At 38.8% G+C, this 24,268-nt stretch overlaps 1 protein-coding gene across 8 annotated transcripts in view; it reads right to left on the minus strand.

Moving 5' to 3' along the window:
- Positions 1-24,268, minus strand: part of PIK3C2A (phosphatidylinositol-4-phosphate 3-kinase catalytic subunit type 2 alpha) — a 75,347-nt gene that overhangs the window by 35,919 nt on the left and 15,160 nt on the right. Inside the window, exons 1-4 of one of the 8 annotated variants that reach the window (XM_054827819.1) lie at positions 18,628-18,645; positions 12,580-12,678; positions 6,012-7,186; positions 70-176 (exon numbers count right to left, since the gene is read on the minus strand). In XM_054827819.1, coding sequence (XP_054683794.1) covers positions 70-176; positions 6,012-7,121 — 1,217 coding nt within the window. In that variant the 5' untranslated portion in view covers positions 7,122-7,186; positions 12,580-12,678; positions 18,628-18,645. Of the gene's footprint in view, positions 1-69; positions 177-6,011; positions 7,187-12,579; positions 12,679-18,063; positions 18,200-18,627; positions 18,766-18,887; positions 19,473-24,268 lie in introns of those variants that run through there. The other 7 variants (XR_008577395.1, XM_054827824.1, XM_054827817.1 and 4 more) reach the window with 7 other exon arrangements.

The following is a 24,268-nucleotide window of genomic DNA, read 5'->3' on the forward strand; positions in this document are numbered from 1 at the left end:
CTAACTGAAAATGAGTTATTTAACTTTTTTTCCCCTCGGTAAGCTAATTTGTGTTCAGTAATTTCTTACTTTGTAACTGCTTGAGAAAAAGCTGACAGTTCTTGATTCTGCCCTTCAATTTCTTGGAGAAGCACGTTCTCTGTCAGCATGCCAGCGGTCCCATTGTCTTTCTGCAACTCAAATATAATACAGTATTTAAATAGCTGCAAACATATTCCTGTAGCCAGCAAAACCATGTGTAGATGACAGATTTTCAGGAGTCTGAGACTTACTATTAGTTTTATGTCTACTTCTTTAAGGAGAAAAATGTATATCATTACCAAGTTGAAGAGTAAAGAGTCACTGAACCAGTGACTGCTTTATAGAAGGTAGTTTATTTGACAGCATCATTATCAGTTAAGATTAAGTTGCAAGCATAACAGTTCCTGAGCTCTCAGCAGTGAGCTGTTGCATTAGAATTTGGCTAGATTTTGCTGAACCAGAGAAGGAGGACAGACAAATGTTTTTTCCTCCCCTTCCACGATTCAGCCTTCAGCATAGTCCCAGAAAGAGCCATTAAACATCAGTTCTGCCCATGACTACCTTTTCCAACAAAGCAGGAAAAGATAAGTTGTACACCGAAAGGAAGTAGCATCCAGAACACTAAACTCAGAACTAATCTCATGGTATCAAATTACTGCTGTTTTAATCCCTTATGCCATATGTACCCGTCATCTCCCAAAAATGTAAGCCACAATCTTTGAAGTGTACAATCTAAAAAACAATTGCTAAAAGAGAATTGCAGTTTCAAACAACAAAATCTAGTAAACTTAAAAATAATCACAAACAAAACTGCACCAGTTTTTAATCCATATCTGTTTCTGATCCAGTTCACAATACAGCTCTACAAATGCTCGTGTAAGCAGAGAGCAGCTGGAACAACCAGTGGGGTTGAGGTGGAACTCAATCGTCTGCTGTCTAACAGCCACCACTAGCCCCAAGCGCTCATGGAACTCTAGCCAGATACTCCCCAGAATAAGTTCATCTTGAAGAGTTTGTTCATGTCCAACCTAGGGTCACTGAGCACAGAGGATAAAGCCTTCTAACCAGTTTACATGCAGAGCTTTTGATAATGCTTACAGAAATGTTTAATCCACCCAGAAGTCCAGAAAAAAGAAGCAGACTGCACTATAGTTTTTTCTGAAAGTCATCACAATTTAGTCATGCATGAAATAGTGACTAACTACTTAGCTACTATGTGGGTTATTATTAGCTGACAAAGTTAGCCGAACATCTAATTTCATCAGAGCTTATCAGACAATATAGGCAAATTAGACTGTCTCAGAGCAGGGGTCAAATCTGTAACATGCAAAGCTAGGGACTGTCCGGTCTTTTCCTTTTAGAACTTTTTTTTGCTCAAATTAACTTGTTTAAGCAGTATAGCATAAACTTAGAAGGGATAATATATGCAACCCATAATTGCCACTTGGATTGCATTTCAACCTAGTTATTTCAGCTAAAATATTGGTTTCATGAACATTTATCAGTTCAAAAGGATAAATTCTATATAATTGGGGATTAGCCATACCATAGGAAGCAATTAGAACAGGAAGCTGTAAAGCCACAAAACCTGGAATGAGATTCAGGAGCACGTATAATACCTTCAATTTAAAAAGGTTCTTCCATTCTAACATCTCAGACAAGTTCTATCACAGAAAAATACTTCTGGGCAACTGCACAAGACCTGCTGACAAACCTGAGCAACTGTACCTAGTACATGTGCTCTTCAAGCAATTACACAATAATAAAACAAAAGATCATACAAGGAAACAGGAAGTTAACTTACCAAGTGAAAGGTAAACACCTTTGATAAAGATTCAACTAACTACTGGTCAGCACTCACAGAACTCAACCATTTCAAATCAAGAAACCGGCTATATAAATGTTAAGCCTTCTCTATTTAAGAACTTTTTTTAAAGTTAAGTAATATTACAAATAAGTACTCAAAGCACTTTGCAACTCTAACCAGAATAAGAGCAATACACAAGAGGATTACTAAGTCACACTAGTGATGCAACACTGCCACTTTATGCCATTATGTGACACTTTTGAATTATTTACAGCAAAATTTGCAGGTTAGTCTGCTATTAAATTCAGAGTAGTTTAGGGAACTAGAAAGCATTACTACACATGCAAGCTTAGCCAGGGTAAACAATAAATTCTAATTTAATGAGCAAAGAAAAAAAGAGGTTTATTTGTTTACTCAGAGCTGACCTCAGGGTCCAACTTGGCTAAGGAGAGAAACCTAATGTTAATTCAAATATGTATTGCTGGAAATTACTTAATGTTCTTCATTTTACACCAGGAGGTATCTCCTTGCTTTTCTAGTTTAATTTCAATACTAATTTTTGATCATTTTTTGGAAGATAATTTCAGGAGGACAAGCTTTGATAAATTAAGAAACCGATTTAAAATCCACTTAACTCAGATGATTAGGGTTTTGAGTAACAAGTAGGATTTTAATTTCTTTAACTTCCAGATGAGCAAATCTAGGAGGTGCAAAAGCTAGCAGTCAAACACGAAATAACTTGGAAGAAAGGACTTCAGGCCATACTAGATAAATAGTTCTTATCAGCACAACCTGTAAAAACAGAAGGGATCTGCAAATACAATTACTGAACAATAAAAAATCCAAACAAACCCCAAATCCAGTAAATGACCAAAAGTCAAGTTAAATTAAATCCCATGAGTATATAAAGCCACAAGATTCTTCAGCTCTGTGGAAAAGAAAGGTAGAAAAGACAACACCTAAAATAGGACAAAATGATGATTTTGCCTCTGCTTTCTGAAAGGAGTGACAAACACTGAAGTATTTAAAAGGGAATACCAAATATATAGATACTTCATCAAATATGAAACAAAACTCAAAGCGATCTATTGATTCAAGGGATTAAAGATAATATGATAGAATCAAAATACAGAAACAGGCATTTTTACTAATAGTTTTGTTTAAAGGGGCAGTGAGACTGAGTTATTCAGGGGAAAAAATGATCCCGACTAGTTAGTATGCAAGACTTCAGTATATACTTTGAAAGAAATATATACCTGGAGGTAAATGGGATAAAAATACAAGAAAACTGCCAAAAATAGAGGCTAAATAACTCAGCTTCCTACTATACCAGATGGAAAATCACTTAAACTAGAAAATAAAGTAGCAGCACAGGATGGACAAAAGATAAAGCAAAAGCCACAGGTTACATTGAAAGGATATCTGTTTGAGAGACTTGTCTTTAGATCCATTTGTTATCTCCTTTAAACTCAGCACAAGCAGCAGAAACACCCCTGCTGATAATTTACAGTCTTGTATCATCAGCTAACTTTATAATACAGACTAGAACTGGAGTACTATGTCAAAACTAGTTAACCACAGACTGGGGGAACCAAAGTGGAAAGTAAATATCAAACCTTCAATTAGGCATGTCCTGCAGGAGTCTGCTATAAATTAAGAATTTGTTTGAAAAAGATGGTGGCTTAAGGAAATCATATATATTAATTGACTACAGGATCGATATGTACTGTTATGAAGCTGTCATGAATAAAGCAAATGCAACAAAAGTAGATCAAGCAGGATGCCCCTACCTGTAATGAGGGTTTATTCATGCCACTGTACAAGGCACGTGGTACGCTGTGCTCTCACATAGAGAACTACAATTCTCATAAGCCATCTTCAAAAACTGAGAGGAAAGAGAAGCTATCACAAAGGGCTTGCAATGAAAGCTGACAGAAAGGCACTGTCTCTTATAACATGCTGAGGTAAACATCAAAATGGTTCTTCATCTTAAATACCTGCTGTTCCAGCCTGTTAAGAAGAACACTTGCTAAGAGCTAGTTATGAATGCATTTCTGCTGAAAATGAGATGACTGATAAAGACAGCAAGGGTCTGGAACAGCCTTTAAATCAAAAGTAGCAGGAGGAAAAGACCACATGTGAAGGTAGAGGTTGAGCACTTTATGGATCAGTTAACACATGATCTGCAAATAGCATGGGATTGGACCTGATATACAGGAAAGACCCTTATAAATCCTACATTCTTCAAAAAACCCTGGAATTCATAAAAATAGATTTCATTTGGCAACAGTAAAATACTACTTTGTACAGACAACTCTTCAGAAGCACTGATAGAATATAGTCTAGCTATTCCAGACAATAGTTACATTACAACCAATCAAACATGACAGGAAAACTGACACACATCACTAGAGAACACGACAAACTGAACCAGCAAACTGCTGTAGAGCCCAAATGTACGTGCCTCTCCAAATACTAGGAAATAACTGAGCTCACATATCACAGCTCAAGAGTGAGTGTGAAAAAAAAAGTTAGACCCCAAGATCTTCACACACACCATCTTAAAAATGTGATCCCTTAAAAACAGGGATAAAGGGGGTTTTTTGGGTTTAGGATTTTTTTTGGTCCTTCTCCACCAGCCTTCTATTAAACTTTTGCCAAAATACTGACAACTAGCCCAGAAAAACAGGAAATCTTCAAATAGGGGGCCAAAAATTTCACTTCAATGTGAATTTAGACAGTCTTTCAAGCCAAAGTCTAGTAAATATTCCTTTTTCTGAGGAAAAAAAACACAAAAAAAACCCAAAACATAAACTCCCCCCGTTTGGGGATGGGGAACAAGACAGAAGAATTAAGGAGTGATTTGGAAAATATCCTTGACTGTTAACAGTTGTTTTTATGGTATGTCCCTAGCCTATTAAAAACACTCAAACAATACATAAGAATTCAAAATAGCTGCAATCCAAAGTCTCCAAGACAAACAAATCTTTTACTTTTCCCCCTCTAACCAGTTTCTACAAATACTATTTTTCCTGCCATTATCACCCTTGCCAGGGTGTTGGCTTTTCTACTGAAGACTCTTCCTTCAGTCTTTGTACTCTCTACCAAAAATTAAAACTACAAAAGTATTCATATTCACTTTGTAGTGAGGTGACTAATATTTTAAAATGTAATGGCTTGGTTTATGATGGAATTACCACAGAATTTTAAAAGATAAATATGTACAGTCCTTTACCAGACTTGGAAAAGGGTAGGATGCACTCATGAGGGCATAATTAACCAGATGAGATTACTACAGTATTGATCATCTGCTGTACAGTTTAGTTTTGATACTAACTACATGTTCACGATGTCCAAAAAGATGAGTGTCATAACTAAAGCCTCTATTGACATATTTGTCCTGAAATTTTGATGAAAGTGATCCTGATCCTAGAGCAGAAATCACCCTTTTGCCCTGCCTGATAAAAGTAACATCACACAAAGATGGTTTTCCTTCTTCCAGAAGAGAAGTACAGGGTTTCTGACCCAACAGGCACCCCCACCTTCCAGGACAGTATAACTAAAATGTTCAGCTATGATCTCTCTAGCATTCTGGCACAGAAGGAAAGATCTCTGCCTATGAAAGAATTGTAGTGGTCCTGTGAAAGACTAAGTGATAATGGTAGAGAAGAAAAGAGTTTGGACTATGCCACCCTTCTATTCTACCTTTTAAAATTTATTTTTTTAAAAAAAGCTTGCAGGTCAAATAAGACAAAAGAATGATTTTTTGAAAAATCTGAGATAAAGGCTGCTCAAGATAAAGCCTTCAGTGTCTAACTCGTCATCTTTTTCTTTTGTAGTATCATGTCAATTGATCATTAATTTGAATATTTATTAATATGATTTAAATACTTAATTGTTCTGAAGATTATTTCAATTTCTTTTTTGTAGTGTGTTGAAAAACAGCAGTTTCCTCAGGAAGTGTAGAAAGATTATACAAGGCCAGAGTTACTCTGGGATTTAGTTCAGCAGTAATGTTCAATTTTCTCAATATCACTAATACATATGCTAGTAACATCACATTACTTGGACACCGCTCAAGCCAAGTAATATTTAACAAACAAATCCAGACCTTAAAGTGTCTTTAAATACTGTGATTAATCTTTACTATTATGCTGCAATTTAAAAATACTGCTTTACATACCTGTGATGTTTGGCCCTGTAACTTCGTAAGTTGAGTCGTTCTCATGTTTAAGGACTGGCTCCTTGTAACCGTTGCTCCAGAAGATTTCCCATTAATTTTTCTTTCCAGATGACAAGTTACTAACAGCTTTTCTTCTAACAGTACAGCATCCCATGGATCTTCAGCAGTTATACTTGAAGCCCTCTCTCCATCATTCTCTGTCTTATTTAAAGGCTCCACACTATCTACTTTTGGTTTACTTAGGGGATCCAAATCTAACCAATCAAATTTACTAACATCCCCGCAGCTTTCTGAGGCAGGCAGGTTAGAAACTGCAGACTTTATAGCAGTCATTTCTAAGTCTGTGTTCGACTTCCCATTTTTCAGAAACTCTGAGGTGCTCGCAATTTTGTCGAATACTTTTGCCATTTCTGGTGTAAGTACTGGAGGATATATAGGTAGGCTTCCTTGTGGATGGAAAGGTGTAGTAGCTGCCAATGGGTACGAAATGTATTGCGACTGTCTTGGAAGACCAAGATAAATAGGTTCTCTAGAGCGATAGGAGGACACATTTGGATGGAATCCATTTTGAAATACACCAGTCTGTTTTGTGTAAGAAGCTGAGGGGTAAATAGGAGGTAAAGTGCATGTCACAGGTGCTGGTATCGCCGGCGTCCATGGTCTTCTCTGACCTGAAGGACCAAGATAAAATTGCGAGGACACAGATGGGCTCAAAATAGGACTCGCTGGTAATGCAGGTACTTTACTAGCTTCAAAACTGTCATCCAGCAGCAGTTTCTCTAGTTCAGCATGAGTAAGCTTCTCTATGTCAATGGAACTTAGTTTATCTTCCATGCTCTTGGCATCAGACTCTGGAAACACCATGAGATCATGGTCCTGTTTGTTATGAGTCTCTGCTTTTTGTCTGGTGCTGCTTAAAGAATGAAAAGTTTGTTTATTACCAGCTACACCTCTTTCTTTCTGGATCTTAGCTAATGCCTCGGCTTCCATCTGCAACGCCTCCTCTTTGTCCACATCTTTTGACCTGGTGGCTGCCAAAGAAGGTGAGGAGCGCTGTTTAAATCCATTGCTACTGGATATCTGGGCCATATCGTAAGAGCAGATGTCCATTTAAAGAAGCAACACTTCCCTTGTACTGGTTGTCCACCCTTGGCTTCAGAGTAGGTTTAGCAGATCTGAAAAGGAAATGAAACATTAGAAATGCATAAAAGAAATCACACATGGAGGACTTCTAAGCTATACATCACCAACTGACAAGGTTGCACACGTCCTTCAGAAACCCAGAACATAAAATTTCAGAGAGACTTTTTTTTGACTTAAAAAGAGAAGCCACACAATTAAATTCACAGCCTTTGAATTATGTGAGACCCATTTATTTTTCTTACTAGTACTTACCAACAGGTAAATACTTGGTTTATTTTTGCACCACTAAACCTAAGACAAAGAAAAGCTACATTCAGGTACCTAACTGTTTTCAGATTTGAGCAATTCTGCACACTTAGCCAGGTTCAATCTCAGAAGTAGAAATCATTCTAAAGACTATCAAATATCCAGCATTGATAAAGCACATTATCAAGGGGACTTCAAGTTTACTTCAATGTATTAAAAAACCCAAAAACCTATAGACCAATTGAACTGCTGTACCATGATTATGATGGTTATAATGATGCTGAAGGACCTCCCTTCCTTTGGGAAATCTCATTGTACTCTACCCTCTTAACAAGAGAAATAATGTTTATGAAATGCTATTTCTTGGACAAGCAAACTAAGTGATTTAAGTACAGCTGCTCATTAAGTAATCCCTTCAACAGCCCCTTAAAGAAAGTGTCATTCACTACCATGTTAGGAAAGAAACTCTGAAAGGTCACTTTTGCTTAAGGCCACCACCAAGAAAATGACATCTTCTCCAATTCCCATCTTGTGCTCAGTACTATTATACAACTTCTCATATTCACCACAATATCTATGCCTTTTTATTAACATAATCTTACAAGAGATTACCATAAGAACACTGATTTGTCAGTGTTATTTCTACTTTATTCTATAGCTTTTACACACAGACAGGTTAGAATTGAGTCCAGGAGATAAGATGTCCTCTGGCAACAGCTAGTATGCACATCAAGTAGCAACATAAAAATCACGAATAATGAGTTTCTGCTAGGAGAGTTACATAAACAGCAACCCTCCTTAAAACACAGTTTCACTGAACTAGATGAGCCCTTTAGATGTAAATCATCATGGGTTTAAGTCATGCAACAATCTACAAATCAAGTTCTCTGCAGCAAATAACAGATAACTCAAAAGTCTGTCTTTATGTTCCCTTGCTATTCACATCTATTAGATGTTTCTTCCCTCCCAACTTTGAATCAGACCAGAGATATGTGCTTTAAACAAACTGACTGAACTTCTGTGGACTTGCCACATAGACAACAAGATTCTTCACAGATTTCTAACAAATTCTTTAAATTCTTTAAGACTCTGGCCAAGCTTTTGTTTTATCTACTTCATTTCAGTGGTTTATATTGTGAAGAACTGACATTTTCATAAGAGGTTTTACACATTTCAGCTAAGTCTGAAAACAAATTCAGGTGAAATCCTTCACAAAGCAAGATTAAACCAGAACTGATGCTACAGGTACCAAAACAAGATGTAAGTTAAATTAAAAGTAAAGAGAGTGTCTACAGAACAACTGAAACATCCATTACCATTATAAAGAAGTCCTGTCCTATCTGCTGCCTATTTGCACAGCTAAGTGTTGAACGTGATCATGGAATTGACTAAAAAAAACCAATTAAACCCCAAACTTTTTTGCTGGGTTCCTTTATAGACAGTCCAGGTCCCTGGTCCCATTTACAGCACAGCTGTGGCCTTCAGTGACATTCAGTGATTTACTGTCCTCCTGTGAGCAGGACAGTCATTTTAAATGTTCTCTTAAAGATGTACTGAATATTTTGTAGATGGTCTAAGCCTACTGGCCATGGATAATATCCTAACAAGAAGTCTAATATACTTTACACCAACTGCTCAGACTGCCTAGATATCCAAGCAGGCTTTTATCTCTTTATTAACTTACAGCTAGTTAAAATTGCTATGTCAAATTTTCAGATGCAATAACACCCTGACTTATGAAGTCCTCTCAATAATTCCTACTTGGCTTTTGCAAGAAGCAGCAGCATGAGGTAAGCGCAATTTTCACAGTCTTGCTGTTGCCTAAAGATTCTAAATAGCAGCAGGATTATTTTTTTTTCCCTGAATTTTATTCAAAAAAACTGAAATATGATCATACTTTCTGAGACTATTCAGAACTGTTTTGGCCACAACTTTGAAGATTATCAATGTATTTTGGTGCTGCTTGAGAATTACAGCTGCAAGTGATTTTTCTTAAGGAGAAAACATCAAGATTATATGGTCTTCAACGTAACTATACAGAACAACTCTGGCTCCTTAATAAGTAGGAAGCCTTACTTCTCTGCTGAAAGTGACAGCTTTAATCTCCACACTCGCCAGGCGGTCTCCTACTCACAAGTCACTGTTCCACAAAGTCACGACTGCAGATAAACATACATTCCTCAGCACTCACAAACACGGTGCACAGCTACTGCAGCACATTCAGGTGTAACATCTAGAGAATCCCAATCGCTCAATAATTGCTTGTTTATTTTACAAGGTAGCATTACGCTGCTGCATTGTTGTCAGTGTATGATTGCACACTCACACTGACAAATCCAGTGAATTCTAGTACTCAACAAGAAAGAATATAATTATTAGTGGTTATCTGAAAAGTTGATTTTTTTTTTTTTTTTGCAAGACAGCCTCATCAGCATCAATACAGTCATCAAATTAAGTGTAAGTCCTGTCCTTGGGAAACTTCTAAAATCAAATCAGTGTATAAATTTCTGTCAATTTTTTTAAGCAGACTGCAGTTTTCAAACAGTTTGAAGTTAAAAACTGATTTTAAAAGTCTGATAAAATTGCAATAGTTTTAGCAAAACTTTATACTGCATGCCAGTTTTAAGCAGTAAATTCACATGATAAAACATCAGAAGAAAAGCTCCCTAGTCGTAAGCATGATTAAAATAAAGACAGACCCTCTTTTAAATGCTAACTACACCACATCAGTTAACATTTTCACTTAAGTTAAGCTTTACTTTGAACTTCTTTGTAGCCGCCTAAGTTCAAAGGCAGAGAGTGAGCAAAATTTAAACTTCTCCAATATGTACAAGGAGAAGGGCAAATTCCATTTGGAACATCTATCAGCAGGAAACTTCTCAAACATTCAGAAGAATGTGTCTCAATTCAAACCCCAGAAACAGGAAAAACAGATACCTGAAGCATCATTACTGACCATAACACAGGAATTCACAGGAAGTTAGCAACAACTGGAAGTCACTGGAAGACCTAGAAGTAATCCTTAAAGAGTCAGGATTGTTCTCATCTCAACTGCTGCACGGTATTTTAAGTAACAGTAATAATCAGTTTTCAACTGTCAATCTGTTCACCTTCAAGAGCACAATTCTCTTTCCAAACAGTTAAACAATGGGTTAGAGGTTTGCAGTTTTTTTTAAAAGGAAAACTAGAAGGAACCGAAGGCTTAATAAAAGAAATTTGCAAGTGGTACAACAGTCTCCTACACCACTTATTTCTGCCCTAAATTTGAAATTAAATAGACACATTCATACTTTATACAAAGTCACCATATTTACAGTGCCCTAGAAGTAACTCACCAGTACTGCCTGCTTCATTTAAAAGCGAGTCTAAAAATCTCAGCCACTCGATTTATCTACAGCCTTGACAAAAGGTGATCTGTCTCTTGCAGAGAGACTTAGTTAGCTTTAAGCAATATTTTCTTTAAGTATTTGACCAGATGTGATCAGGCATGAGCCTGCAGACCCTCTTCTCTGGCTCAAGTCTAGCCGAGTTTCCCCAAGAGCTTCCTTGGTGGCAGTTTTGAAGAAACAGGTTTAGAGTCTAAAGTTAATTTGCTTAGTAAAGTACTTGTGTATTGCTATGTAATTTTATTTCCTTGAGTATTGCTCATAGTTCATTATTTCAAAGGAGTAAAATGCTCTTTTAAAAAAATGCAGCAACAAAGTTTTATTAATATCAAGAACCAAGAAACAGCAAGATGTCTGACGATCTTCTTCAGATCAAAGCCTCTACGTGGAATGAAAATTAATCTCAAACCAGATTTTCACTTAGAGGCTTACATAAAAAACAATATATATTTACATATGCACTACTCTAGCAAATACATAAAATTGAACCATGAAGAATTTTTTTCTAATGAGGAAAATACAGGTTTCTGGTGAGAAACTTCAGGAAAATCAATACAGGATATTACATATCTACCAGGACAAAGACTCTCAAAAATCTAAATTAGTTTCTTATCTTAATGAGCAAGGGATGACTTTATTAGAGATAAAGCCTGTTACCTTAAGCAGAGGTAATCTCACCATCTGCTCATGTACATGTTAACATTCTTCTCTACTTAAGAAAAGTTGCACAATAATTTTCAAAAGAACCCAAAGTTTTAACATTCTATTTATAATTTGTTCTAGTGCTAAACAAGCACAGAACATTATTTGGGTAATTCATTCTTAAGAAATACTTTATAGTTATCACAAGTCAGTGCACATAAATTCCCTAGAGTCCAAGCACTAAATACAGAAGCAATGACAAGTCAGACTGTTTCCTGCGTTCTTTGTAAAGTAATGCCCTGACATACAGTAGCCAGACCTTCCTCAAAACAAGTGTAATTTTCATGATAATTCTGTGGTTATTTTGCCATTAGTTAAAAAAAATAAAATATTTGAGGCATTTGCCTAACGTTGAATGATAGCTAACTTAAGAATTAACAAATCTGGCCTGCATACCAGAGATGGTAGCAGTTTTATGGGATAACACGGAAAACTTAGCAAAATAAGACAGCGGTAATATACTGTGGAAAGTACTCATCATCTGGAAAGGAATTCATAGCAAGACATTTGCTACAGCAGGAAAACTCTTTAGTAAGAAAAAACACAAGAACTTGGATGTTCAAAAGCCATCTCTACCAGATGCATTCAGATTGCTATAAATCGAGAAAAAACTGAACAGACACTTCAAAAAAGTCATGCCATGACTAAGTCCACTATTTTTTAGAATACCGTTAGGTTTAAATTACAAGTTTTTCAATGATGTGTACATAAGTAGCCCTGAAAGCCTAGTGTTTCAGGTACAGTTCTATCACACTCTCTTTCCACTAAAAACTTAGTAGCTTCTTTAATCCAGTCATTTTAGCAAAATTAGAAAGCACCCCTGTACAGACAAGATTAACACAGTTAATCAAAAGACTGAATCCATATTGTTTTGGGTCATGTCTACCAAATCTTCAAAGACAGTTTCACTAGCTTAATACAGGTGCAATTTTTAATTGGGCACAAACTCTGAACCAGCACTCATTTCTGTTTTGCTCAAATCATTCAGCTCATAAATACCTAAGCAGCTGTACCCAGACCAGCAACTGCATCTCTTAACTTTGATTTTGAAAATTCATTTACATCTAAAAACTACAATTTCATCACAAAACCTCTGATCTTCAAAGCTAGGTAGGAATAGGGTGTTTCCAGCTCTAGAACAGGAAGCCTCCAGGAATGCTTCAAGGTCTTCCAATATTGGCAACAATTCCCTTAAAAAAAATAAAAACAAAAAAAATCAAGCCTCAGCTGTTTCAGTACTTATAAAAACACTTATGAACTCTTCTACTTAAATCAACGTTCATCTATGACACTGTGCAGAAGACTGTTACTAGATATGGCATACTTTGTAACTATAGAATCTTGATTTTTTTTTTTGATCAATGTTCCAAGAGAGACAAAGGGTGGAAGCATCCATCATGATGTTCCAGCCAAATCTTAGCGTGGGCAGCTACAGCTACCTACAGATCATATGTTTTTCATTGCCACAAAGTACTCTTCCCCCTTCTTGAACCAGTAGTTTGCACCATTAGCCACTGCAAGCTATTACAATGATAGACATAGATACATGCTGATTTGGTACAGTTTGTTTGCAAGCTTCTTCAGCATATTTACGCTGTTCTACTCCTCTCAAATTTTAAGCCCAATCACCATTTAAGTCTGTTGAAGAGATAGGGGTCTTAAAAGATAATTAAATTCCACATACATTTCATAAAAACAACTGGGTGTCACAGCTAGAAGAAAACAGTAGCATGAACTCATATTGTTGGACACCATGGATTTATTACCCGGATAATCTTTATAAATGCTTGAATCACAGCAAGAAGCCCTTAAAGCCAATCAGCTGAAGACACAAATCAATGGGAAACTTGACAGGGGTTTCATCAGCTGTAGAACTACTCACCAACTTCTGCATCTCTGTATTTCTCTCTATTTTGTTCTCAGCTATCTAACAGAATACCTGCAATTCTGTTCCTGCCCAGTATTTTCTGGATGCAGATACCAGAAAAAGCAATACTGAAATTGATGGCATCCCAGGCTGTTTCATTCTGATGCACTTGGCCAAGATTTTTTTTTCTTCCATGCCTTACAGCCAAGCATATTACCAGCATTGTTTGACAAAGGCTAAGAATTCTAGTTCTGTTGCAATGTTTCCCCTTACAGAATAATGCTTTCACATCCACTCCTCCTGTTTTAGAAGTTTGCTTTTTAAAAACTTTTTACTGGTTCTCTTGCTTCTCAGCCACCTCTAAAGTTGTGCTTTTCTCCATGTCACCCTTATGATTCACACTTTTCCACCAGTCCCTCATTTCAAAGGGTACTTGAAAACACGCACACAATACAAAATATTCCACACAGACTCAACATTAGCTACTGTTTTAGGGGTGGGTTTTTTTATTTTTTTAAGTAATGCCATTGCCCCAAATATTTTGATTCCCCAGCTGAATCATTTATTCAGTAATCCCCGATTTGCAAAATAATTTTAGTCTGGAGTATCACTTCCATGGAACAATTAAAAATGGAAAGGGCCTCAGGGGGTCTCTAGTTCCATTACCTGCTCAAAACAGGATCAGTTATGAGAAGGTGACAAGAGTGCTCAGAGCTTTATTGGAATCAAAGTTTTAGTTATTCGGGGAACGCAGGCCTGATCACAGTAAAGCATGACAAATTATCTGGAGCATTTAGCTATCCTAGTACTTCCACTAATTCCAATACCAGTGGTACTAAGCAGAAGGTAGACAACATTGTAAACTACATATTCAATCAAATAGATAAAAAGTGTCTAGAGGGTGGGAACGACAGAGAAAAGAGGAAAGAAACATTTGTGCTATCTGCTTTAGTTACTCAAATAGATGCCCAAACACCTTCCAGATAGTTTTATAACATTCTGCAGCATAGACTGAGGACCACAGTAAAACCCCAAATTTTCTGAAGTTATATGCCTGAAGTAAGCCCTGCAAATATCCTCCTAATGTCACAAAGCATTCAAAACACAGCAAAATGCAGGAAGTTCATGATGCAATGTACACTGGCTATTAACACAGGGAGATGAAAACAACCCTCCCCCACAAAGCTCCTATTCTATTCCCTGTGCAGCAGTGCACAGTAGACACCTTCAACAAGACATCACCAAAAACATTAGTAGCGTAGGAGAAAAAAAACATGCCACCACAGCTCTGTCCCAGATTTAACTCTATATCACTGTATTAGTATCAACCTACCAGCCTAACCAAATGCAATTCTGCTGCAGTAGCCAAATTATTTCTACCACTTGCTTCAGCAGATGAGTTTCCTCTCAGGCAGGAAACTTGCACAGTTTCAGTTATAACCAGCAGATGCTTCTTAGTCACAAACCTAGTTCTTATGGAAGTATTAAGCGGAATTGTTAATTATTGGCGGAACAAATGCACAATTCACATGTACCTTTTTGCATTATACATTAGAAAATACTAAATGCTTATTAGATGTATTGATTCAATGATTACTTTTTTTTTTTAAAACACTACACTGGTAGAAAACTGAACAGGATGGTGATACTGAGTCAGACCAAAGATTCATCTAGTCCCTAACTTGCCTGTATGGATAGCTTCAGAAACGAAAATGGAAAAGAGCTAAACCAAGGCAAGCACATAGTGACCCTTCCTCAAAACACTCTTCTAGTCTCCACTGATTTGCCACTCAATGACTTCCTGAATCCTGATGTAACATCTCTAATACTAAGAGCCCTGATGGATTTTTCCCTCCAGGTATTTGTCCAGCTGCATGCTGAACTCATGCAACCTGTCAGCACTCATAACTTAGCGCTGTCACTACTCTGCTTTTCTGCTGTGACTACAGCCTAAGTAGAAGACCCTGTCAGTTACTGATGCCCTGTTCTCAATGCGTCTCCTATAACTACTAACATCAGCTACAATATTGAAACCTACGAGCTACAAACCCTATATGGACCAAATTGTTTCAACTATGTCATCATGCACTAACCAACCTCTAGATCTGACCTAGTGACATACTCTTAGCACAAATACCATGAAGTCCTCAGACGTTACAGACTGCAAGTTTCCAATTATGGTTGGTTTTTTGTAAGTGATGTTTTATTTATAACTTTAATGCCACACACCTGAAAAATTACAAGTTACATGAAATATGCAGATGTAACGTCTCTCTCTACTTCAGTTTCTTCAATGAAAGCACTCTGAAGTGACCACAACTTGGAACAAACACTAAACTTACCCTAAGTAAATAATTTCAGGTTGCATTTCTACTAAGGCACAGATCAAAGTAATATTTCTCATAACTTTTTTTAACGTGAGCTTTGACGAAAATATTTTATTCTAAATCTTTAATAGATTAAGTAAGGTTTATCATTACTGGCATGCTTTGAAACATTTCTTCCTTTACTTACTTGTCCAGTCTGGAAACAACTTCTGCATTCTTCTGCAAAAACTGACATCACAGCAACCTTGTCACGTACAAAGGGGCTGGATGAATGCTGTATTAGATGACTGGCATTATTGACCACTACTGATGAAAACTGAACTCTGGTAAGTAATTACACATCCACATCTTCCAGTTAAAATAGAGGAATATGTTTACACTTCCACTTAGCTAGCAATTTATATTGGTGCTGTACTCTCTCATTTTTAAGTTTGTTGTACTATTCTAAAAATAAACAAATAACTCAGTAATTTCTGCACTAACTGAAAGGCAATACTTCTGAAATAAAAAATGGAAGATCGTTACCTGAATGTCATTAAGGTTGATCTTAAAACACAGAGCATATTTTATGAATTCTAGTCATGTTAGCATTATGCTTATACTGTCCTATCTATCAATGTTTATTTAACACAACTTTTAAAGCTTCCCTGAGATAGCCTTAAGATTTCAAGAGTTTAAAGACAAACAACATGCAATCCTGCTTTAATCAGATTAAAATCTAGCATTCATTTTTCTAGATAGCCCCATACTGGTCTGGCATCAGTCCCACATCAGAGTCTAACACAACAAAAAACCCCAAAACATCACCTCAGCATTTTTATTCATAAAGCAATGTTTTAATTCAAGTTTCTTCAGCTAGATAGCAGATATAACAACACTGGATAAGAAACATGAGCAGTTTCAAGTTAGCTTAGTCTGAGAAGTAAGAAACAGAGGAACACAAATTCAGGAAAGATTTTTTTTTACTTGACATTTTGAAATGCATCATTTCCCATTTAAGGCATTAAATTTTCTTTGTTGCTACAGAGAGCTACTCAAAAAAGATAAAAATAACTAAATCATCAATCCATCTTTATACACACTGATTATTTGTACTGATGAATCTTTATGTTTGAGTTCTTGATGATGACAATAATACTCCAAAAGGAAAGAACCACCTCAAGTTTTTAAGTCAGGATTATTATTAACACAGTAATTAAGTAGGACAAATCTATTTTATTAAATCAATCAGAATTTTAAGTCTTGAGACCTCCTATGTATTTTTTTTATAAACAAGCATCTTTATGTAAAAGTCACAACAGTTTACTACTCCCTCCCCCCTAACAAAAGGCCGTTTAACTTCAAGCATTTGTTACTTCTCCCTGTGCTTTCTCCCACTGCCTTTATCTTTTATGCAACTTTCTTTCACTATCCATTTATTCTTATTAGTTTTGCTTCAACTTGCTTCCAGTTAAAAAAAAAATAATTAACTTGGTAGGCATTATAGTATGTGTGTCCCCCAAAATGCAGTATATTAGCCAAATTTAAGCAACTTTTCTTCTTCCCAGACGTATAAATGAAGTTTTTTCCAGGCCTACTCTCAGTGTTGGGGGAATAAAAGACACAATTGCCTTCAAAGCTAACAAAACATTTTTATTTGTCAGATTTCATTCCCCCTGCCCCATTTCTGCTTCCCCTTTGGATTCCTCACAAGTCATCCATCACTACTACTGTTGAACAGTTTATATTCTAAGTAGGTATTGCACAATGTCTTTACAAACATCACACATTTTTTTCTTGAATTTTCAGTTCCCTTCAGAAAGGGATTTGCATTAAGCACGCAAAGTTGTTATCTAAAACTTCTGCATCTCTCCCCTACCCCAAAATGGGCTTAACTACACTATGCTCTAGGACCACACATGCAATAAATAATACAATGAGGAAGAGCATCAGAATCTTTGTTTTCTTCCAAGCTTTTTATTTTGAGTACATCTTAACTACCATATTGTCTTTCCCCAACAGCAGCATAGCTGTTAGCAGGAGGTTACTTGTCCTAACAAAAATGCAGGTATACCTTTTCTTATTGATGCAGAATAATAAACTTGATCAAGTTATGAACAGTAAGCCAGCTACTACTACTATTATCTGAAAAGCTCCGGGAGGAAACAGCAGAGCTGTTTAAGGATCAGCTTTGTAAACAGCCAACTTCTCTGGAACCACGGTAACGCACAACCCGCGGTTAGTTAACCCACTCAAAAAGCTAACAAGATGAATAAAAAGGGAACGTAAACCGGGCGGGTCTCTGCAGCGACAGCCAAGGTTTTCCCTACGCAGGGCGAGCGCCCCAGCTCCCTAAAGCCTTCCCGAGCGGCCCCTTGGGGCTGAGCGCCGGTGACAGCTACCTGCCGCCCCGAACACTTCACCTCAGGTGCAAAAAGCACCTGGGGGACCCGGAGTGCTGTGAAGGGCAAACAGCTCCTCAAGACGTCTCGGAATTACGGTTTCGTGTCAGAAGCAGCACCGCTCCAGCGCTTCACGTAACGCAGTCCGCCGAGAAAAGTACTTTTAGCAGGCGGCGCCTTCGCCGCCTCCCGCCTCGCAGGAGCCCGGACAGACACGAAGCGGCGGGGACGAGCCGTGCGGGCAGCGCTGACCCCGGCCCCGCTGCCCACCCGCCACCGCGGCCTGAGCCTCGGGCCCCGCCGCTCGCAGGTGCCGCCGCAGCGGCGCGGGGAACACCGGCCGTCCCCGGGCTCGAAGCCGCGCCGAGGCCGAGCCGGCAGCGGGAAGCACCCGCAGGCCGAGGGTCCCGTCGCGACGCCGCGACCCCTGAGGGAGGAGAGGGCGAAGCGGGAGAAAGGGTGGGTGAGGAGCAAGAGGACACCGGCAAGGAGGAACGGGACCGGGGGCAGGGAGCAGAGCCCCAACCTCGCCCCGACATCCAGCGGCGGGCTCCCCACGCCTACCTGGCGGCGCCGTCGCCCCGCGGCGACAGCCATTTCCCTTCTTCCCTCCCGCCGCCGGGAACGCGCGCGCCAGGCTGGAAGCAGCCCCCCTCCCGCCGCTTAACCGCCGCCGCCGCCGTGCGCTCACTTCCGGCCCGCAGCGCTGGCGCGGGGGGGGGGCGGGGCGCGGCCCTGAGGAGATGGGCGGGGGCGGGGCGGGGCGCGGCGCCGGTAGCCTCGCTCGGACCCTGCCCCGGGCGTCGGGCCGACCGCCACCTCACCTGGCCGCCCTCGCCTCCTCTCCGGGGTCAGCGCCGCCTCCGTTCAGGCGGCGCGGCAAGCTGCAGAGCACGGCCGGCAGCGGGGGTCCGCTCCCGCCGGGGAAACGGGCCGGCGGGGGCCGGCGGGGGCCCGGCTGTAATCGTCGCCGCTGTGGCAGCCACGGTAGCGGGGGCTGGGTGGCTCTGAGGTGACTCTCCGTCATTTCCTCCCTTATCGCCCGATCTTCCTAAGAATGCTCGGCATGACTGGAAACTTGCACAACGCACCAAAAATGTCCGTCTGGGAGGCTGGAGCTGAGCCGCAGATACAATGAACTTCCTCTGCCGCTGGCCGCGGAGGAAGGGTACTGCCCCTGCCCGCCGGGAACGCAAAGTACATCGCAGGAAGAGGTTGAGAAGTGGCGCCCGTGAAACGAGGGGGCTCCGTAGCACATGGGCTTTAGTTGGAGAAAGAAATACTTTCGTCACTTGCCAGTTGACGACTCTAGTGGTTTGGAACAACATGTTCCACTAAACGGAATTTTGCTTAATTTAACTTCAGAAGCTACTTCGCTGGCCCCGTCAGATCCCTGTTGTCAGCTCCAACCTTCCTGACACACCAATACGTCTCAAAAAGACAATACTTTGGTTTGACCTTCACAATAGCTTCAAAAGAATATAATGCTTTGAGTACGCTCATAAGCATTGCATGTGGGATTTTATACAAAGTTTAAACAATGGGCCTCTCGTAAGATCAAATTAAAAGTTGCAACAGGCATTTAAAAGTAACAATACGATTTTTAATATAGATATGACTTCTTACTACCCTTGTGATGTAAGCCATCAAGAGTTTTTCAGTTTGTCAGTTATTAAGAGGAGAAATTGATCCTATCTAACGCCACTCCAGTATGGACAATCAATGAGCCAGTTCTGCTCCCATTTTGAACACAGAACAGAGCATCAGTAGAAGACATCTACTTTACTCTTAAGGTCCGGGTTTCTTTCCAGACTGTCTGTCCAAACACACCTTCTCTCTGGATTGCACTTTCGATTTTTGTCCTGGCAGTCATGTCTCTTCTGTTGGGCTCCTGCAGTGATCCTGGCCAGGAGACCACTGTACATGGAGGAGTTAGTGACCCACATCACAGTTGGACAGTAGCCTGTGCTGCCTGCACAGCCTGGCCTTCAGACCTGTCTTGTGCTGTGCATATGTATCTCTTGGCCACAGGATAAACTTTGCGGCTCACTGTACCAGGAGTCTGCAGGCAGCTCCCACTTGGTGCCGACAACTACACCACCTGCGCGTCCTTGCCTTTATCTAAAAGTGCAGCAAGAGGTTCCCACATGAACACCCTTTCTGTTTGGCAGTAGAAATGATGGATATGGATAGGATTGTTTTCTTGTAAGAAAATCCTATGACTGAAATGGGAAACCCTTTTCTACAGACGGGGTCTGCAGAGGGTGCTGCGCCTGTTCGATACTGCACAACTGAGGGTTCCCAGCATCTATAGGGGTGTAGGATTATCTATGCAATCCTCTCTTTCTTTATAGTGCTGGCTCTAATAAACAGTAGTTTAAATGATACTTTACAGAGGCGGAGTGCCTTTCTTACTGGGATCCTAATGGACCAGCACCTCCTGGTGCAAAACAGTTCCCACGGTGTATGCGCTGCTTTCCCGCTCACATACAGGTTACATTAAACTGCTCTGGATTACACCTCCGACTCACCAGCCACAGGGTTTAGTTCCAGGACAACCATTTTTCCATGTTCCATCCATCACTAACCAAAGGAGCATTAATCTGCTTAGCCTAAATAAAAGGCAGCTACCACATCCAACTATTTCAACAAGATCATGACTGACTGATCAACCTCCACCACGTTATGTAATATATGACAGTATAACCAGGCCAAATATGAATCATAAAAGTTGAGAGAGGAAAGATAATTTGGTTAATTCTATGGATTAGTGCATAGACTAATTAGACTATTATCAAGCCTGTCTACAAGTACCACAATAACTCTAAGAACCTTCTGTGACTTTCCTTAGAAATTATTTCCTTCTTGTTAAAAAATTTCCCTGCTATTTTGCATTTATTTTAATAATTTAAGTCTATCCTTTTTAGCAGTATCTCATTTTGGCAAAATTTTCTAGGTTATGAAGGATTGCATAAAACCCAAATTCTACTTCATGTTAAATATGTACTGATTTGCTTTTATCACACTAAATTACAAACTGAATGTGCTATTCCTTCCTTGGCTTTCACCCATTACACTGAAGAGCAACTCCAACACCGGTACTTTTGCCTCTGCTTTCATAGTTTCTCAGTGACATTCACATTAAATATATACCAATTATCAGGTGCGCTCTAGAAGCAGTACCAGCCAGTTCTAGAAATGGCGTTTGTGTATGAGATAACACATAACATTCTCCATAGCTTGGCAGCCAAAAGAGTTCTGCTTCAGGAGAGATAACTGCTTGGCGTTGGAAGCTCAGCTTCTGCGTAAAATGACAGTATCCCCTAGATAGTTGAGTCAATGAAGGGAACAATGACATAGCCTGCAGACTTGCTTATGAATGGATAATTACAAGTTACACATCACCGCATGAAAACATTACGTCAGTTTTAAAGTATTTCTTAGACAGGAAGTTATTCATATGTCTATGTAAATACAATGCACAGGGCGTGTGTCTCAACAGTCTCGCTACCTTGCTACTATATATGTTGTCTGGGATACATTGACCAAATGCCACAGTGGCCCCGAGAGTTTTCAGGAGACGCTTGGTAAAGCTATGTTTTGTAAAAATAAATAAATAAATAAATAAATAAATAGTGCTGCAGATAGACAAGCAGTAAAAATCCATTCAATTTTATTAAGTAACATTTTTATTAAAATTTAAGTTGTATACTACAGGCAGAATAAACATGAGAGAATTTGGTCAAATGTTTGGAGAAAGTAACTGCTGCTCTCACTACCCCAACACTCAAACTTCACAAAAGAATTCCAACACAGCATATGCAAAAATCAAATTGACTTGTGCAATTAACTATACTGATGCTGGCATTAACTGGAAATATGACAAACTGCAGTTGGCAGATGCCTTTTAAAACAATACTTACAAGGAAGCAGGATGTATACCCAGATCAAAAGGACAGCTACATGTAACAAAGCATAACAAATGTGTTTTGGTGAAGATAACACATGGGAACTAAAAAAAAAAAACAAACCCAACAAAAAAAAATCACTTTAAAAACAAAATTGCCTTAATTTTCTTCTCAGCCTAAAATGCATTTATGTAAGCCCTCCAAATTTAACAGATGAACACCTTAATTTAACTACTGGAATTGGTACTTGCCTTTAGCTAAGTAGAAAGAAGAAACTTCATGTCTATTGTTACAGTATCCCTTTTGCGAATGAGAAATTGTTAGTAGTAGCACAGGGATTATTAAAGGACAAACGTGTTTCCTCTGACAATAGGCAGATGGAGCATATTGTACCACGGACAAAAGCCTCTTTGCAGATCCCATGACGTGTACCAGAACATGGTACCTACTTTGTGCAACATGCCTGTTCCATGGAAATTCCCAAACATCTGTTCATCAGGGTGGGGACTGCAACACAAAGTTCCCGTCACGCTGATAACACTCTCCTTGGCACAGATCATGCATCGATGTCTCACTGCCTCGTGGAGCGGTCTTGGGGACCGGCACAGCGAGGGCTCACAATTCGGCAGGGCGGGCAATGCTGCGTGTTGGCCAGGTGCGAGCACCCATCCCAGAGCAGGCAGCCTCAGCATCGCAGTCGTAGCGCAATTCAAAGAAACCTCATGCAGTTGTCATACCTGGCGAGCTGTGCTCAGCACTGTAGCTGTTCTTGTCTGTGTGGCCTTCAAAAGCCTTATGGCCTGTGACTTATATTCATGGAGCATTTTAGAAACTCATATTTGAAAGAAAAAGGCTTAATTTGAATGATAAAGTACACTAACTCAGACTATGCAGGAAAGGAAAATTATGCATCTACATTTATGACTCCAATATTAGGTTGCTCTTCAGGATAGCTACAAGAATCAGCGGTGTTTAAATTAAAGGCTAAATAGTTTAAATTCGCCTTAAGTTATATTAAAGATGTGCATATAAAGAAATCACGTTCAATATACTGAGAAAATATTAGCTTAAACAGAGTAACTACTACAAAAATCTACCAATCCTCAGCTAATCAAGACAGGTAGCCTTAATGTCCTCAAGGTGACTACTATGTATTTAAAGGCAAGAAGTTTTAAGCCCTAATTCTTGAGCATCTGGTAATTTGTATCAAAATTTCAGCTATGATTTTTTAGTCTCTATAAACTTTTTTTTTCTCTGAAAACCAGCAGAGGGAGACAGGTTCTTTTTTACTCCTAAAGAAAGCAGAAGATTGTATTACTTCCTCAAAAATACAAAATACACCTTCTGAAAAATCAGTATAATTTCCCAGATTAGTCTCACAATGCTTTTTCTTGGTAATTTTGAACTTTATTATTAATACTCACTTTTCTTATTCTGAGTGTTTATTCAAGCTTAAATGGCTATTGCTTAAATCTGCAGATGCTTATTCAATAGCATGTTGCTATTAATATTTCATTGTGGATTTCTTTCAGGGAGAAAGGGGATATCAGTGTTAGCAACGAATGAGAGAGGAAAAATAGGCCATGGTTATGACTTTATTGTTTCACTGTTATACAATAGCTTGCACATGTTTTCAGCATGTGTAACGTCTGCATATGGCTCTCAAAATCTATACAATAATTTCAACTGACTATATATATATATGACTTACAAATTTAAAGCTGAAACATATGAAGAAAATTCTACTCTGCATTCAAAAAATATTGCCGACAGTTTCAAGCGCAAGTGAAGTCTTCTCTTGGGTTAATTTCTTAGGACCCAGGTCCTGTTTCAGTAAATGGGAATTTAGGCACTAAAAGCCAAAATACTATTGCAGATATTGGCACAGAAACTTAGGTATGTCCCACACAATTTAGGCAACACTTTCTTCAAAATGGCATGACAGGGCATACATTTGAAATTCATAAAAGGTTTTTTTAAAAAATAAATTATGTCCAGAAAAGCTACTGGACCAGGGAACTGAAGAACAGAAGCAATTTAAGACATTCAACTACTTGTTTTACTGTAAATATTTTGTAATAATTTTTCACTTTATATATTTTTTTCATATAACTTCCTTTTATAGATGGCTAATATAATCAGAGAAGAAATTATAGGAACTGTTTTTTGAATAGGACGTGTTCTATGTCGATATGCACAATTTCTATCATTTGGAGGCCTTAAATAAAATGAAGCTTCTGAACGTTCCTAAAATGGAGTGGAAGCAGAAGAGTTAGAAAACACACACAGAAACTGTG

This window comes from Grus americana, chromosome 5, assembly GCF_028858705.1.
Source record: "Grus americana isolate bGruAme1 chromosome 5, bGruAme1.mat, whole genome shotgun sequence".
In the NCBI taxonomy this organism is placed as follows: domain Eukaryota; kingdom Metazoa; phylum Chordata; class Aves; order Gruiformes; family Gruidae; genus Grus; species Grus americana.